This window comes from Micropterus salmoides, unplaced genomic scaffold (assembly GCF_014851395.1).
Source record: "Micropterus salmoides isolate LMB-PRFRI ecotype aquatic unplaced genomic scaffold, ASM1485139v1 Ms_hic_scaffold_13, whole genome shotgun sequence".
In the NCBI taxonomy this organism is placed as follows: Eukaryota; Metazoa; Chordata; class Actinopteri; order Centrarchiformes; family Centrarchidae; genus Micropterus; species Micropterus salmoides.
In genome coordinates this window covers 9,985,691-10,002,981 of record NW_024040374.1, presented here as the reverse complement: position 1 = coordinate 10,002,981, position 17,291 = coordinate 9,985,691, and the positions used below count along the sequence as shown (strand labels likewise).

The 17,291-nt window shown below is 41.5% G+C and overlaps 2 protein-coding genes across 3 annotated transcripts in view; one reads left to right on the top strand and one right to left on the bottom strand.

Moving 5' to 3' along the window:
* The first annotated feature begins 2,119 nt into the window (after positions 1-2,119).
* On the top strand, positions 2,120-5,772 carry dda1 (DET1 and DDB1 associated 1). The gene is made up of 5 exons (XM_038715435.1): positions 2,120-2,465; positions 3,069-3,149; positions 3,323-3,374; positions 3,622-3,683; positions 3,831-5,772. Exons 1-5 carry the CDS (start codon positions 2,457-2,459, stop codon positions 3,933-3,935), a joined length of 309 nt encoding a protein of 102 aa, XP_038571363.1. The 5' UTR covers positions 2,120-2,456; the 3' UTR covers positions 3,936-5,772.
* A 150-nt stretch (positions 5,773-5,922) lies between these two features.
* Positions 5,923-17,291, bottom strand: part of ano8b (anoctamin 8b) — a 43,231-nt gene continuing 31,862 nt past the window's right edge. For both annotated transcript variants that reach the window (XM_038715433.1, XM_038715434.1), the window contains exons 13-19: positions 13,764-14,008; positions 13,196-13,355; positions 12,608-13,006; positions 11,607-11,798; positions 11,141-11,272; positions 10,355-10,465; positions 5,923-9,890 (exon numbers count right to left, since the gene is read on the bottom strand). In XM_038715433.1, coding sequence (XP_038571361.1) covers positions 9,159-9,890; positions 10,355-10,465; positions 11,141-11,272; positions 11,607-11,798; positions 12,608-13,006; positions 13,196-13,355; positions 13,764-14,008 — 1,971 coding nt within the window. In that variant the 3' untranslated portion in view covers positions 5,923-9,158. The remainder of the gene's footprint in view (positions 9,891-10,354; positions 10,466-11,140; positions 11,273-11,606; positions 11,799-12,607; positions 13,007-13,195; positions 13,356-13,763; positions 14,009-17,291) is intronic.

Below are 17,291 nucleotides of genomic sequence, written 5' to 3'. Positions count from 1 at the left end.
CGTTGGATAACTATGACCTGGATGACTGAGAATCTTCATAGACAGTGTGTAGATGTGTGATTGCCTAATATTGCCAGAGTTTGTGGGTTGCACAGAAAACTTTGGATGATCTGGCCATCAAGGCCACAGCCAGACTGAGGAGATCAAGTTAGCTACAGTAAATTTAGATTTGGATGGTTTGTTAAATCTGTTAATTATCTGTCTGTCTGGTTAAATATGGTAGGCTATGTTGTTTCCTTACTGAATGTTCCTTTCATTGTTTCTTCATCACTTTGAATTCTAATATTAAACCTGTTGTCATATCTGTTTTACACAGAGCTCCTGAAGTTAACACGAAAAACATATTCCACAATAGCAAAGAATAGGGCCTATTGCCTCCATTTTATCAGCATCCCATTTCTCCAGCACCATAAGGAGCTGGTGCTGTGGCTGCTGTTGCTAGGCAACTATTTGTAATTATTAGTGAGGAGGCAGGTGCCAGTGAGGTGAGAGAAGATCAAGACCCAACAAACACACTCACTGAACTGTAATTTAGGTCTCCCTCCAGCTGGAACCTGGGCCAGTAAAAAGGGACAGTTGAATTAGCAACTCACTGCCCGATAACATTAGTAGCCTATTTCAAAAAATAAATTAGAACTCAACATCCTTAATTGCTTTGCAGCTCATGGCACCGTTGTCCAATCTAGATTTGTAGTTACGTGACGAGCGGTTGTCAGATGTTATTTCTCTAATCTCAATCAAGCGGCAACTTCTGGGTCTGAAAGTGAAACAATGCAGACGGAACTTAAAACTGCTTTCTCTCTAACGGCCCGCAGGCGGCGAGTCCGCTGGTTGCAAAAAGAAGTCCGGTTCCATTAGAAGTAATGTTAAAATGTTGCTACTTCCCTTTTATAATGAGTTTATGTTCTCAGTCGCTAGTAAATTATGGTCCTATTTAGGGGGAAAGAGACAAAATGCAGCAAATGCTTTTGAGCGGGACTACTATCCTGATTGACAGGTCCTGTCAATCAGGATAGAGGCGACTTGTATCCGCTGCTCTGTGTACATTTTTTCTTATTAAATGGCTGTCAGCAGGAGAGAAAGCACGTCATGTTAACAGTATAACATAACTTATAAGTCTTTTGGTTTTGTTGTAACACTGATCATTTTTGGAAGGAGGGTCAGTATAAATTGTCTTCGGGCCAGTAAGTTTCAAACCCACTGGGGCCAATTGCAGAAAAGTATAACACTGAGCCCTGGAAGCATATGCATGCCAAAAAAGGACAGAAGCGTTGTTGCTGCTTTAAAGTCATATGTGAAGGTTCTCAGTCATCCAGGTCATAGTTAACCAAGGAAGGTTAAGATCCTCGAAGACGTTTTGTCCTTCATCCAAGAGACTTCTTCAATTCCCCTGAACTCTGTCAGAACCGAAGAAGTCTCTTAGATGAGGGACGAAATAAATCTAGAAATCAAGTATCTTCAAACAAAACCAGTTGTACTTTATTTCAACCTTCCTTTGATGCTTTAAAGTCATGTTAAAGTAGAACAAAAGTCTTAAAACTGCAACAATGCCAGTCAGTTCGTTTTATCAAGCGATTCTATCACGTTTTAATATCAGTTGTTTAAAGAATATCAAGCTTTTGACTCTTTCTGACCTTTCAATCATTTCAGTGATGGCCCCTTATCATGCTCCCACACAAGATTCCCTGCACCCATTCACAAATAAAAACTATCTTAATGTAGTATGAGAATGTTAACAACGCCGATGACCTACCAGCTAAGTTTAAATGCAGGACATGTGAAAAGATACCCCAGCTTTGACTGTATTTTTATAGTTTGTATGACAAAAAAATAGAATAGAATAGAAGAAGCCTTGTCAACTTCTCCATGGGCTTTACTTTGTATAGACAAACATGGGTACATACTTGTATCATGGATGTATTGAGGAGAACTAAACACTTCCCAAACAGTTGGATCAGTAGCTGGTGATGTTTCTTATAATGAAGCTCATCATGTGGGATTGCTCAGTCAATGTTTTAGGGAGGGGCTAAGATATATTCTGTTAAATGATTGGCTGGCAAGTCAAACTACTATCACGTGGGTGAAAGGGTAGGCCAATGGGCGCCCTTTGGAGGCGTGGCCAAGAAAGCGTTGCTACCATCCAGCCATCATGCTAGCTGAAGAAGTCCTGTGTAACTAGCTTTGCTAACTCATGCAATGACAACTTGGGTTATTTTCTTTAAGTGTATTATCGTCTTTCATGGATACTGGGATCTAGAATGGAAACAACAACTTGGGTGTGAAGGTCGTTGTTTTCTTTGCTAAGAGAGGACCCGAAAGGACAGCTCCCTCGGTTAACTAGCCAGTAAGCTAGCGCGGCTAACCGTAACACACTGCCTGCCATCACCACCAGCAAAACAGACACCAAGCTAAGTCCACAAGTCGGCGTTTAGACGTTGGAAATTTCCACCATTATCATGGAAAAGGTAACGTTATGCACACACGCGAGACTTTTAACGTAAACTGCACTGCTGTTCCCAGAGGGCATATGGTAATAACAACCGGGCTAACTATGAGTAACAGATAGCTGCTAGCCACACCTGCTTCTCGTGTTGGCATTCATTCACCAAGGCCAAACCGGCATCGTTTAGTGCTCTGACTTGCTAATTTGAAACCACTTGCTCTACACTCTGCTGTATACTATCTGGTATCATCACCTCCAGTCGTGGGGTTACAATGAGAGTAGCAGGCCTGTTAGCGTGCATGGGTTACTAAGATGAGGGAACGCCCAGCACTGACTCAGTGACTGTCTGATATCCTGAATCTACAGTCGTTTGCAGGGGTTCCTCATCTGTGCTGTGCGCCACATCTTTATAAAATATCTCTTGACATTTCCACTGAAGCCAGCCGGTGGTGGACTGTGTTATGAAATGCCACAGGTGAATAAGTCTGTTTGCTAAAAGCAAGTCTTTGTGGAGAGCAGATGAGGCTTCCAGTCGGTAGGGTCATATTAAATGTAAGATGAAAGAGAACATATTCATTAAACCAGAGCTGTGGAGTATAATCATCTCCTCACTTTCTTCCAACAGGCTGATTTCTTGAAAGGACTTCCTGTCTACAATAAGAGCAACTTCAGCAGGTTTCATGCAGACTCTGTTTGTAAAGCATCTGTAAGTAGCCCACGATAATATTTATGTCCTTTGACTGTCATTAATACTAATGAATATTTGCATTTTATTTATAAATTCTATGAGATTTGTTTTTTTTTTAGATAATAGTGATTGTTTAAATTATGCACAAAAATACATGAGAATGCACAACTGTAATTTCTCTTATTTTACAGAATCGGAGGCCCTCTGTGTACCTTCCAACTCGTGAATACCCCTCTGAACAGAGTAAGTACCAAACTCACAGCTCAAAAGGTCAAAATTGTGGGAGAAAAGTTTAAAATTTAAAACCATAAATGAACAGTAAGGCGATATTAACAGAAGTTGTTGTTGTAGTTGATCACTGAAGTGTTTCCACTAAATGCTTGTTAACCAAAGTGAAACTGGCATTGTTTTGTGCAGACTGTGCTTAAAACTGATCAGCTTTAAATATAATCAGTAATATGCTGTTGGTGTTTCTGTGTTTGCTCTACAGTTATTGTAACAGAGAAAACCAACATCCTCCTGCGTTACCTCCATCAGCAGTGGGACAAAAAGGTGAGCATGTGCAGTTCTTTGGAGTTAATTTTTAAAAGTCTGGCTTCGTTTATTGACAGTGATTTTCTAGTAGCTGGAGGAATATTATTATTAAAAAATAAATTGTGTGATTTTACTGACTGCTGTATAATCCGTTGTTTCACACAGAATGCAGCAAAGAAAAGGGAACAGGAACAAGGTGAGGGTGACAGCCCAGCACCCCCAAGGAAGATCGCCAGGACAGATAGCCAAGAGATGAATGAGGACTCATAAGTGTGTGTGAGAATGTGAGTGTGTGTGTGTTTGCATATACAGGGTATAGCCAGTGTAAACTTACAAAAACAAAGGATAATCCCACCTGAACAAAGACTTCATTCTGCACTATGGCAGGATGCCTTTCTTGGCGTGAAATTAGGGAAAATCCTGTCAACAAAGCAGCCATTTATGGTGTAAAGATTGTGTGCATGAAAGTGATCAGGAAAGCTCTCAAAGACACTGACAGAACAGAGTTGTTGTCAGGTAGGGAACTTTATACTAGTGGGTTTTTTTTAAGTTTATGTTGGCTATTCCTTGTGTGGTTTAGTAAAGGTGTACATGTTTGTATGCATGCTGAGCTGTGAGTGCGTATTGTGCTGTACTATATGTGTGGGGTGAATGAATAGTTTAAAAGGTGTCAGAGTAGATTTAAGATCAGAGATGGACTTGACAGATAAAGTCAGACACTACCGTTAAAAACAGTCTTATAACTGTTACATGACTTGTGTAGCCTTCTGTCACATGGAGAGACTGTCCTGATTTGTGGAAAAATAACATTTTGTTACTGTTTTAATTTTATTATAACTATTATTGTTTATGTATGGCAATGAGCTTCCTGCCAGCCACAGTGCCCACCCTCTCGGTTTCACTGCCCACTCTGCGACCTGATGGGGGCATTGCAACATTTCTCCACACTGTTTGAATCAACAGCACCAAGAACGCACTGTGAAGAACAGCACAAAGTAGAAACAACTCGTTCAGAATCCCTCTTAGATGTGTGTTTATGGTGAATATGCATATCTTTATCTTATTCTGGGACTTGTGCTTGTAGGATAAATGTTGTGTTGGTGTTTCTGAGAAATACTTTTACATCTAGCCCCACCTTCTGGCTAATTGAAGATAGTAAAAATGGGGATTTCTATTAGGTTTAGCTGTTCTTTCATCAAAGGATGTAAAAGAAAAAGAAGGAAAAAGTTTAGCTTAAATGTGGAGTTGTAAATTGGAACGTTGGATTTTCAGTTGCACAACAAGGTAACAGCACAGATGGCAAAGAAAAATATGTATAGTAATGTATGGAAAAGGGAAAAAAGAATACATTATGATGTGTGTAAATAATTACTAGTACCACAATTAGTTTATCCAATGGAGTATCTTTGTGTCTGCCTTTTTGTAAAATAACACATGCCCATGGATACGATAGAAAATTACCTTTGTGGACATAAAGCAAAGAGCCCTGGTACCCACTGGATGTTGCCTTGCATGTTGACAGCTGAGTATTATATTCCTGGAGCAGTAATAAAACCTAAGGGGTGTTGGGGTTGTGGCGTTATCTTGTGTGACTGTAGTAAGTATTAGCCTATAGGCCTTACAACCTGTCATCGTGGTTCAGACCCTTTTGCTCCCCCCCAGCTCAGGGCCCAGGACAGCTGTACTGTCTCTGTGACAGTCCTGGATGGTTTTTGTCTGAGAGCAGGCTTAGGTGAACATGGGGGTGTTTAAAAGGGTGTTATATTTTCAGCCGTATAATGCACAATAAGCATGCACAGCAAAGTGCAGTTGCCATCCTGCCTTGTTCCTGACATGTAGTGTGTATTGGTGTCATACACTGTACAACACTGAATTAAGCTTTTTTTTTTTATGTTCTGATCACTGCCCAGCAGAGTCACGTCGACAATGTGGTCAGTCATCTTCCTACCTACAGTGTAAATACCGTCTGTTTCTGAAGCGTAGAATCACATTATACTTCTGCTCAGATAGACTGTTCTACAACACCCTAAGCCTTGCCCCATCTCATGTGTGTTAGTTTGGATATGTTCTTTTTAGCTTTGCTGAAATAAAACTGGATTGAAACTGGGTATTTGTCATGTGGTCATTTTAACAGATGCTTTACAGTCCTTGATTTGAGGACATTCTGATTCCCAATATTGAAATCCACATTTGTGAATAAGGGAACAAAATGTGCAGTCATGATTTTGGAGGGAAAAGTTGAAGAAAACACATGAAATGCATTTGATATAGTTTTATTAACTATTTTTCAGGTCTTACAAAAATATGACAAAATAAATTAAAAGAAATAAATAATCCCATTTCCCAGTATTTCTCTTTAAAAGATTTTTTTGTACAGTGGTACATTGGAAGAGCATATGATGTTCAGTACATGAAGGTTCCATGAAGATGTCTTATCTTAAACTCTGAGGTTAGAGTTTTTAATGTAGCTGTGGTGAGAATCTCACCTGTTCACATCCACTCTTAAGATCCAGAAGAAGATAGTACACTCCCTAAATTCAGTCCTTTCCCAGTGGTTTCTCATTAGACTTATGGTGCTTGTAATGTAAGCTTTGAAGAACTGCTGTTGCTTTGATAGTGAATTACAGACAGCTGTTGAGTCTCTGCTGTCTGAGGTGCTGTCCTCAGCGAGGGACACCTGTGCCTGGCCCGAGAAAACCAGCAATTGTGCAGTCTCTGGCATTAGATGCCTCTTGATGAAGCTTTTGCTGATACCCAAAACTGTTAATCTGTAAATTTACTTCATCCAATCCATTTTTAAAGACCTCCATAACAACCACATGCAGAATTTGTTGCCACGAGTGCAAAGATGAAAGAAGAGATACGTACGTTAATGCTATCCATTTCTATTATATGAAGTTGTAAGTTTTCCCTGAATAAGAAGGAACTACATACATGGAGGCATGACCCAAACCTTTCTGCGCCAGTATCAGCAAATGCCCCTATCTCTGCCTTCTCACTTTAGTCACCTCTGCTTTGAAACTGGCTTCTCATTTTCTATACAAACATTTAAATGGTGATAAATGGACTCTATTGCACCATGGTGTCACACATCCCTGAAATCCAAATTCTGCAAGAATAAAGGTTTTGATGAGACACTGCTCAGCTACACTTACCATCCTGATCTCTATCATGTGACCATTTAACAATGACAATCCTGTGAGACTGATCCACATTTCTCTCAGCCTTGCACATCTCTTTTTACATTTACAATGAACAATGACTTCCAAATATAAAAAAGAATATACTGTAAGATTGACAGAAAAATGATTCCATGACCACACAAATTGATGTTCTGTCTATTTCCTTATTGCATTTAATGTCAGATCTTTTTGCCTGTCTGCTGAAGTACATTTTGTATTTTCTTCAGGCATGTGACTAAAAGGTGGACTATACTTATTGTAAAAGTTGTTACAGACATATGAAAGCAGCCACAAAATAAAAAAAGCTGTCATCAGAATTGTCATCACCCCTAGACAGATTCTGTAAACACAAAGCGGTAGATCATTATTGTTATTATTTTAACTGTGAATCAAGAGATTCCCTACATTAAATATCAGACGGGAGGGAACTGAGAGAGTGGAATATTGAGGGGACACAAATAAAAAAGATGCATAGAGTCTGGCTGGGGATAATGCAGAAGGATGGGTGCTGCGGGTGGAGTGGTTAGTGTAGACTTGTAGGGATACATGGAAGTCTCCTACAACTCAGTGTTATTGCCAAAATGCTTGCCAGAGGAGACGGTGTGGAAATGCATAGTTAATGTTCCTGTCTCCCAGCTTACAATGTGTATCTTATCTAATGTCACCATATTACATTTCCATTCAAAGTACTCTTAAACTGCAGCCAGACACTTTAATTTCACTGTCTCTGCTGTACACTGATGACTAGACACTGATGTTATGGGTAAGTAGTCAATAGCGAATCAGAACAAGCGATTCAACACCACATTTTGCTATGCAAATAAACTCTGGCACCACCCTCTGGAGACCCCGCAGAAGTGAAACACAGTTTAATGGTGGATGATGGGCATCCTTACTTAAGTAACAAAATGTATATCATACTGTGTTGATGTACATGATTAACATATCACACACATCTTGGGTTAACAGTATAATCCAAAAAATACTGCTTTGGTTAAAAAAAGAAATTCCCATCATCAGCACTGCAAGAATGCAATGCAGCAAATAATGGTGCGTATAAAACACATGGAGCTCAACATAAATAAGAGCTGAACTATTTTAAAAAATCTGAATATATAGGAAATCCCATGGTTGCTGAGAGCAGGGGGCAAGTGAATAGATAGCATGTACTGTGTGGAAGGAGGAAATCAAAACAATCCAGCTTTTGCATAATGTCATGAGGCAGGCTGGTATCGGTCCTTTCTCCTGCAGAGGGAGAGACGTTTCTATGCAGGGCGTAGGGGTTTAGTGCAAATGTTCCTTCTTTAACTCTATACTCGTTTGCCAAGTCTGGTTGGACAGTGTGGAATGGAGCACCATCTGTGTTTACAAGGCGCTCCACGGGCTTGGATGGAGAACAGCACACAACAGGTTTTCATTCTCCATTTCCTCAATATCACCTTTGTCTACAACTGCTTTATATTTCTTTTCCTGTTGCTCTCCGGGAAAAACTACTGGTATGTGACAACTCGACTTACTAAGCTCTTTACCTCCTTTTTGAACAAATCTGTTGCTGTCACAGGATGGGAAGAAGTGTACAAAGCTCAGACATCACTTCTGCTTTGAAAATAAAGCTGGTGATATATCAGGGACGCTTATTAAGGGAAGGTTTGTGTGATGATTGATACGAATAATTAAAATACTGATTGATATTGCTTTTTCATTTTACCACTTCAATATAAAAGTGAAGGGCCCAAGAATTCCAGATACTCACAGATACAAATGACACAATATCTAATGATCACTTGTGTTGTGACAACTAAAAACACTCTCAGTAGTTATTTGATGTACAATCTGTGATCCTTTCATACCACTGTATATGCATTTTTAAAAATCTTTTTCCTCCACAACAGGCTGTTCTGTTCCGAGTGGGAGGCCAACGAGATGCTTACAATTTATGACTAGAAGAAATCAAGAAACACAGTTCTCTGCTTTAAAGGCTTAAAAATATTAGAAACGCAGCTCATGCATTTCTTTATGTATTGCAGACAAGGAAGGATTTGCATGTTTGTGTGTGTAAGGGAGTGTGTGTGTGTTTATTCATCATGATAGGAGGGTTTACGTCTTTCTTATAAAGCCTGTTTTGTTTCGTCTCTCAGCAAAAAACCAAACCATGTAATTTTTTGTCAGTTTCATTTTCTCTCTCTGCTTCAAGTACCTCTACACATAACCTGTGATAACACAGAAGGTAGGTCAGGCATTTCCTCACAGTAAACACATCAATTCTTCAGTTGAGATGTCACCAACGGCAAGTTTGTTCTCTATGCAGCTACTAGACTTTAGAGCCGTCCAAGTCTGTTGAATGTCCATTCTCTGACCCTTCCCCTCCAGGTGAGGGGATCTCATCTGGAACGCCGTTCAAGTCAGACCTGGATGCTTGTCTTTCTGACGTCTGTGATGATCCTTCCCCGGATCTGGGCATCTGAGCCCCATTTACACACGTCCCCCCCTCAGATTTCCCAAAGTTAAACAGTTTCCCAGGATTGAAGGCTTTGCTGGGTGACTGAGAACGCTCCTGAGAGCTGCTACCTGATGATGAAGATGATGATGATGCTGCTGCTGTGGCGTTAGTGGCTGTGATGGCAGCCGCAGAAGCCGCAGCACCTTCCTTCTTATTCTCAGGTGACTTGAGAAATTTGAAGCTCAGGAACCCGGGCAGCTTTGGCTCACTGCCAGTGGGTGACTGAGGGGAGCGGGCACCACCTGAGGAGAACTTACTCTGCAGTGGGATGATCTGTTTCAGCTTCATCACGTTATTATTGGCCAACAGAGAGCTGGGCCTCTTGGGCTTGTCCGACCCGCTACTTCCACCACCTCCACCCCCGGGACGTGATTTGCTGCTGTGACTTTTGTCGTGGTGGTGATCCCCAGAGGAATCGCCCTTGCCGTCATCCCGCTCCCTTTCCCTGCGGGCCATATGCTCCGCCTGCCTCTGCCTCTCCTCCTCCTCCCTCTTCCTCCTCTGCAGCTGCTGGTAATGCTGCTGCGCCTGCCGCTCATGCTTCTGCAGAGGAAAGGAAACATTCCCACAATGTATTTACTAGAATCAGCACTAACCCAGCTAACCATTACAATACTGCAGTGCTACCCATCTAACAAATCCCTTACTAAGAATCCTCCACTTTTGCTGCAGGAGCCACTACAGCCTAATCAATTTTCTTTGTGCTACAAATTGTGTTTTTCAAAAGTATCATTGACAAAATATCACCATAGGTGTAATAAAATCAACTTATCTCCAAAGAGAAAGCTGCAGTCCAGCCTGTTTGCAGCAGAATAAATTGGCTCCTCTGATGGCTACTGCTTTGGATTTTTATTATATTGCAGTACTCTGCACATAATGAAGCAGTATTTGGAGGGCTTGCTCAAACTGCTAGAGTAAGTCTTGAACATGAATTTCCTTCCTTCCTTCTGTTGCAACTTTCCCATGCCATAAACATTTTATTGTTCTTATGATGTCTTATCTTTTACCTTAAAGGCCTCTCTGCGTTGATAATCCAGTTTGGCCATCTCCTCTCTTACCCATGTAGGAATGTCAGGGATGGCCACATGAATGACGTACTTTAGGAGAATTGCAAAGTGCTGCAGAAAGATGAGGTGTGGGATGAAACAAAAAATAAGTAAGTAACCGTACAATCCCTCTCAAATATAGGGCACAATGCTTCAGAATACTCTTTAAGGGTATGTTACTTGAACTAATTCTTGCACAACATCATTTGAGCCGTAAAATTCTCTTCCTGATAGGCCTGACTTCTTTATCAGGCCAAGACAGCGCTGCAGGCTGTTTACCTTTTTCCGAATATAGACAGGCACAGAGTGCAGAGTTAAGAGAACCAGTATCTAAAAATGTTACAAGAAAGAGGAGAAGCATGAATCAAGCTTCACTTCATCTGTTTCATACCTAAAGATTGGCAAGTTTGAAACCCACTTCACATATATTTATTTATTTACATCTTCTGGGTTACTAGATGATTACAGTGTGTTCTGAAATTATCAGAGAGTAATTTGTGACAACATCTGTGTGTAAACATTGATAGTATTTGATGAAGGGATATATTGTGCTATCCAACCCTCCAAAGTCTCTGCAGGTAGAAAGATAAGCACAGTAATAAACTTGTTTGCAGCCTACATATCTGGCACATTTTCTGATTACAATACATTTTGTGCAGGGTCACAAAATGATGGTGCCCTGAGAAAAATTAGAAAAAGCACTGCTCTAAGCACTTCAGACAGACTAGCAGGAACAAGCTGTGGTACCTCGAGGATGACAATGGAGATGATGGCCATCTCAGGGCTGAGCCACGGGAAGAGACGCTGAAGCTGACCACACTGACCAATCAGGTAACAATTCACTATGATGGCAATCAGGCCCATGGCTTCCATTGCAGTCTGTGAAGGAGGGGAAAAAAGGCGGTTTCTTAACCCTGACATTCTGCTATACTCTGTATGTACCTAATAATGATTTAAATTTGCCTCAGTTTAGTTTAGTTTATTCCAGCCAATATATAGCTAATTCCAGTATTGGTAATTGATCCATTTCATGTGCTACAGTTACACTTACATGATCATCAATTTTAAAATTGATATCAAGCCAGTGTTTGTTACATATAACAGCAATACTACAATTCTTTTAATTGTTCCTCTTTGGGTGACAGTGAATTCAGTCAATTTACAACCATGGAAGAAAAACCTCATGAGCCTATGTCAACTGTGTATTTCTAACCTGCCACTGGCCGATGCTGGCTACTCTGATTCCAAAAGGCCTCTGCAGACCAGTGCAGAGCTTAAAGGCATCACTGCGGATCTCAATGATGTTGTTGATGAGAGCGCACATGGCAGCGAGTGGAAAGGCCGAGGAGAAGAGCACCACGTAGCCAAACTGGATAAACATCTCTTGGTAGTCCTGGAAGGTGTCCTGAGAGCAGCAAAGAGGACCGTTAATAAGTAATGCAGTCTGAATGATATTTGGCAACTAGAAGACAAGACTGCATTTCTGTAGACCAAATAAATTTGCAATGGTACCAAATAACATATAAAATATACAATATACAAATATGTAAGCTTTGTTTAGCTGGCATTTAGGACCTTTTTGGAAATAACCCACGGTTATTCACACTCAGGACACTCACATAAGTGTGAAAGCTGAGGGTTTCTGTTGGATTTATGTTGCAGTGTACCTCTACCAAATGTATGAAACCTGATCTAAGAATGAGGAGAATGAATGAATGAATGTTCCCTAACTGGCACCATATATGGCTGTTTTTATACTATTATACAACAGTTATTTTCCATCTACTCTAAATGAAGTGAAACCATTTCCAATTTATCGACCATATCCATGCACACACGCCAGTTTTTTTTGTTGTTTCAGTTTAGCTTGGGCACATGCTGAAAATGTAGTAGCTTCTGACAATGGTTTGCAAGTATTTGAATTGCAAAAATAAAATGACATAGCACATTGTGCAGTTTTCTTTGCCTACCACTATACACTAAAGGGATGCTCCAGTTGGCTAATAGATTTAGAAGCTCAAAGATGTATGACAGGATTTTGGTTAAATTTAAATTTTTTGGAAAGCTGTCTCCACAACAAAGGTGATGATTTAACTGTTATCATGACATTAGTGCATATATTATTTTATTTTATTCAATATAATAAAATAAAATATAATTTTTAAAACCCTGTGCAGAGTCTACAGAATTAGTTTAGAATACAGTCCTTCTTACAGCATAAGTCTGCATGCAGCTCTCCATCTCAGCCTGAGTGAGCGTGTTGCTCTCTCTCTCCTCAGGGGGGTCAATCCATGATTCCCTTTTTGTCTTCGGCTCAGGTCTCTCTGCGCTCCTGCCTCTTCTTCTGTGTCGTAACGATGTGCTGCTATCAGACCCAGAAGGCAGTGGGGCAGCACTGGCGGCAGCAGCAGCGGCAGCAGCATTAATTCCCTCCGCCACACCTGTCCCTCCACCACCTGACTCCTTCACATCATGGATGCCGTTATCATCATCGTCATCACACATTTCAAATACAGAGGCAGGGTCCATTCCTTTTTCCACCATAGTGGGGCTCCCCTCCTCTAGGAAATTGTGGTCCATAGGGGGGGCACTGCAGACTGGTCTTCTGTCCACCTTAACAGCAACAACACAGATTAGCAACATCAAATAACAACACTATTATTACTACTACTACTACTACTACTACTACTACTACTACTACTACAAACTGCTGTTACTAGTATATTTGCACAACTGCTTTCTTAAAATATGATCAAAGCACATTTATCACCTCATAAATTGATGTTATCACACAGCTTATACCTTCTCTATGAAACTGACTTTCCTCAGCTTCAAACCGCAGTCGATCACACTTTCCTCCTCAGTCTCTCCTTCACTGAACCTCCCGCTGTCAGCCTCGTCCCTCTCACCTCCCTCTTCCTCATCAGGCACCCCACATCCCCCGTTCAAACACTTCTTTTCCCTGAGAGAATTTGAAGGCACAGACAGACGTCAGACAAAATGTGTGTGTTAACCACTCACAGTGGTGTTCAATGTCCGACTGGGATGAATCATAACTGCATGCAGCGCGTTTACAGTGGCAAGTGCAGTTAAAGTGGTTTATAATTTGAACTCAAGCGGGTCTGTTTGTGGTGACTAATACTTTGAGTGTCAGTGGTAATGACAACTATAAACACATAAATGTAGCTGTTCATTACAGTGATCTTAGCAGAAAGTGTCAATCTCTGCATGTGTGCCTCAAATTGGCAATAATAAAGGATTCATTTAAACTTTATTTGACAACAAATTGTTAATACTTAACACTACATTTTACTGAAGTGTATGTTTACAACATATTTAATTAAGCACAAGTTTACATAATGAGTTTGACCTTCTGTCTGGCCCCAACCCAGGCCTAGTGCCCCTCAGTCCAGGTCCTGGCATGGCCTGGTCAGTGGGAGAGGCCTGAGCTTTTCCAGCTGCCAGCCGGGCATATTTTAGCAGTACTGAGAGCAGCAGGTCCCACACAGCTCGCAGTGTGAGCTCGCCCAGCTTGTGGCGCTCATACAGGTAAGGCTGCAGCACCTCCTTCACATTTTGAAGGAACTGGCGAATGATAAGCAGAGTGGCCAGCATCTGACAAGGACAGAGAGAAACAGTCACAGAAAATAAACTGCCACAGTGAATGAATGGTGGTTAGAAATAGGCTGGATAGAGAAAAAGAGGACCAGCAGGAGAGAGGAGAGGACTTAATTCTGGGTTGGGAATATGGTAAGATAAATCCTTACAACATATCAAACTCAAACTCTGCAATGCATGCAGACTGTATTCACGAGCAAATCACATAATGCTGCTGAACAGTTCCCTAAAATGTCATTGCTACTCGAGGCTTTACAGTAATACTCACACCTTGCCGAGCAAATGCAAATCACATACAGCAGGAACTATAAAATCAGTTTGACTTAAAGGATAATTCAGGTTTATTACACATTGAGTGTATTTCGGTTTTTGAGTTCATAACTATTTGCAATAACAGTATGATCAAAAAGAAATTGCAGAGAAGTAGGACCACAGTGACCTCACAAAAGAGAAGTCTGACAGGGTAACTTAAGCAGTCAGACCTTCATACAGGTTTTAAGCAAAACCTCAGGATAGGAAAACTCACCGTGTGGTAAGGAACCTACCATACTTACTTTTTGGAATTATTCCCACCCAAAAAAAGTTTTACCTCCAAATAAAGTGGTTATTTGTTTCATTGGGTAAAACTGTACATGTTTGATTTACTGCTCATGTTTCTTGCTCCATCAAGCTTTGTTGTAATAATGTTGCTTTGTTTCCAGATCACAGCAATTATCCTGGCAAGGGAAATGTTGTCATAACTGATAATTATAGTTGGCCAAAACTATGAGAATTGAACATAAGTTGCAATAAACCAGAATTATCCTTTATCACTCAAAATCGAGCAGTATGTCTTTGGCCCTTTCATATACACCCAGAAGATATACAATTGCAGCAGAACAAAGCTTACTATCCGTTATTGGCTTTAATCTAAAAGAAATTGTTTCAGAGTCAAATAATGCTGACACAAAATATACTATAGCTGCTAGCTGCAGCAAAGAATGCAAACACAAAAACACAAGAGTATTCCTGACGAGGACATAGACAGAATGTTATTTTCAGTCAATGATGGGAGACCTCTGAAATGGAGAAAAGGAGATACTGTTCTCCCACTGCTGCCTACAGAAACCTACAGTAGCTGTCAGCACAGACAGGTATAGACAGCTATTCATGTTGCTACAGTACGAAAGTGTATTAAGAAAAATCATGTTTCCATGTTATTTTACTGTGCTGGTTGGCAACCAAACATGGGAAAGCTATGAAGTCAGGTGATGTTAACAGAGTATGACAAGCCCAATGAGGTGGCACTTTGGCTGAGAGTGTAACAGAAACTTGAGAAATTGAGGTAAGAGAGTTGGATCTGCAAAACAATTAAGAAACTAGGAATGATGCTCATATATGAGGCAGTTGAGGTGGCACAATTGAAGGAACATGAAAGGGTGTGTTGCAATGTTTCTCTCAATAAGAAATAAAAATGATCAGATCAATGATCTCCCACATTAAACAGCCCATAATTTCTGTTCAGTGAATGTTTCCAAAATTTTGAGTTTTAAAGAAGCATGACAAGGATTATACACTGCTCAAAAAAATAAAAGGGAACACTTAAACAACACAATGTAACTCCAAGTCAATCAGACTCCTGTGAAATCAAACTGTCCACTTAGGAAGCAACACTGATTGACAATCAATTTCACATGCTGTTGTGCAAATGGAATAGACAAAAGGTGGAAATTATAGGCAATGAGCAAGACACCCGCAATAAAGGAGTGGTTCTGCAGGTGGTGACCACAGACCACTTCTCAGTACCCATGCTTCCTGGCTGATGTTTTGGTCACTTTTGAATGCTGGCGGTGCTTTCACTCTAGTGGTAGCATGAGTCTACAACCCTCACAAGTGGCTCAGGTAGTGCAGCTCATCCAGGATGGCACATCAATGCGAGCTGTGGCAAGAAGGTTTGCTGTGTCTGTCAGCGTAGTGTCCAGAGCATGGAGGCGCTACCAGGAGACAGGCCAGTACATCAGGAGACGTGGAGGAGGCCGTAGGAGGGCAACAACCCAGCAGCAGGACCGCTACCTCCGCCTTTGTGCAAGGAGGAGCAGGAGGAGCACTGCCAGAGCCTGCAAAATGACCTCCAGCAGGCCATAAATGTGCATGTGTCTACTCAAACGGTCAGAAACAGACTCCATGAGGGTGGTATGAGGGCCCGACGTCCACAGGTGGGGGTTGTGCTTACAGCCCAACACCGTGCAGGACGTTTGGCATTTGCCAGAGAACACCAAGATTGGCAAATTTGCCACTGGCGCCCTGTGCTCTTCACAGATGAAAGCAGGTTCACACTAAGCACATGTGACAGACGTGACAGAGTCTGGAGACGCCGTGGAGAACGTTCTGCTGCCTGCTGCCTCCTCCAGCATGACCGGTTTGGTGGTGGGTCAGTTATGGTGTGGGGTGGCATTTCTTTGGGGGGCCGCACAGCCCTCCATGTGCTCGCCAGAGGTAGCCTGACTGCCATTAGGTACCGAGATGAGATCCTCAGACCCCTTGTGAGACCATATGCTGGTGCAGTTGGCCCTGGGTTCCTCTTAATGCAACACAATACTAGACCTCATGTGGCTGGAGTGTGTCAGCAGTTCCTGCAAGAGGAAGACATTGATGCTATGGACTGGCCCACCGTTCCCCAGACCTGAATCCAATTGAGCACATCTGGGACATCCTGTCTTGCTCCATCCACCAACGCCACGTTGCACAACAGACTGTCCAGGAGTTGGCTTTAGTCCAGGTCTGGGAGGAGATTGCTCAGGAGACCATCCGCCACCTCATCAGGAGCATGCCCAGGCATTGTAGGGAGGTCATGCAGGCACGTGGAGGCCACACACACTACTGAGCCTCATTTTGACTTGTTTTAAGGATATTACATCAAAGTTGGATAGGCCTGTAGTGTGGTTTTCCACTTTGATTTTGAGTGTGACTCCAAATCCAGACCTCCATGGGTTGATAAATTTGATTTCCATTGATAATTTTTGTGTGATTTTGTTGTCAGCACATTCAACTATGTAAAGAAAGAAGTATTTCAGCATGCAAGGTCAAGACAGAGGTGGTCAGAAATGGACCTTTGACCTCTCGCCCAGACAGTAAATGTACAGGGATCATACTTTGGACCTAAATAAAGCCCTAAAGAACCAGGGCACAGAGACCACAAGCATCTGGAACTTTAAGAAGAAAGAAGGCAGCACATTAGGCCGGACCTGCCGTTGCAGACTCTTAAAAAGAGACAACACCAGCAGCATCTTCCACAGATGGA

What these genes read in the sequence shown, in the direction of transcription:
- dda1 (XM_038715435.1), top strand. An exon ending in ACTCTGTTTGTAAAGCATCT is followed by an intron (nt 3,150 to 3,322) that starts GTAAGTAGCCCA and finishes CTTATTTTACAG; the next exon opens with AATCGGAGGCCCTCTGTGTA. An exon ending in TGAATACCCCTCTGAACAGA is followed by an intron (nt 3,375 to 3,621) that starts GTAAGTACCAAA and finishes TTTGCTCTACAG; the next exon opens with TTATTGTAACAGAGAAAACC.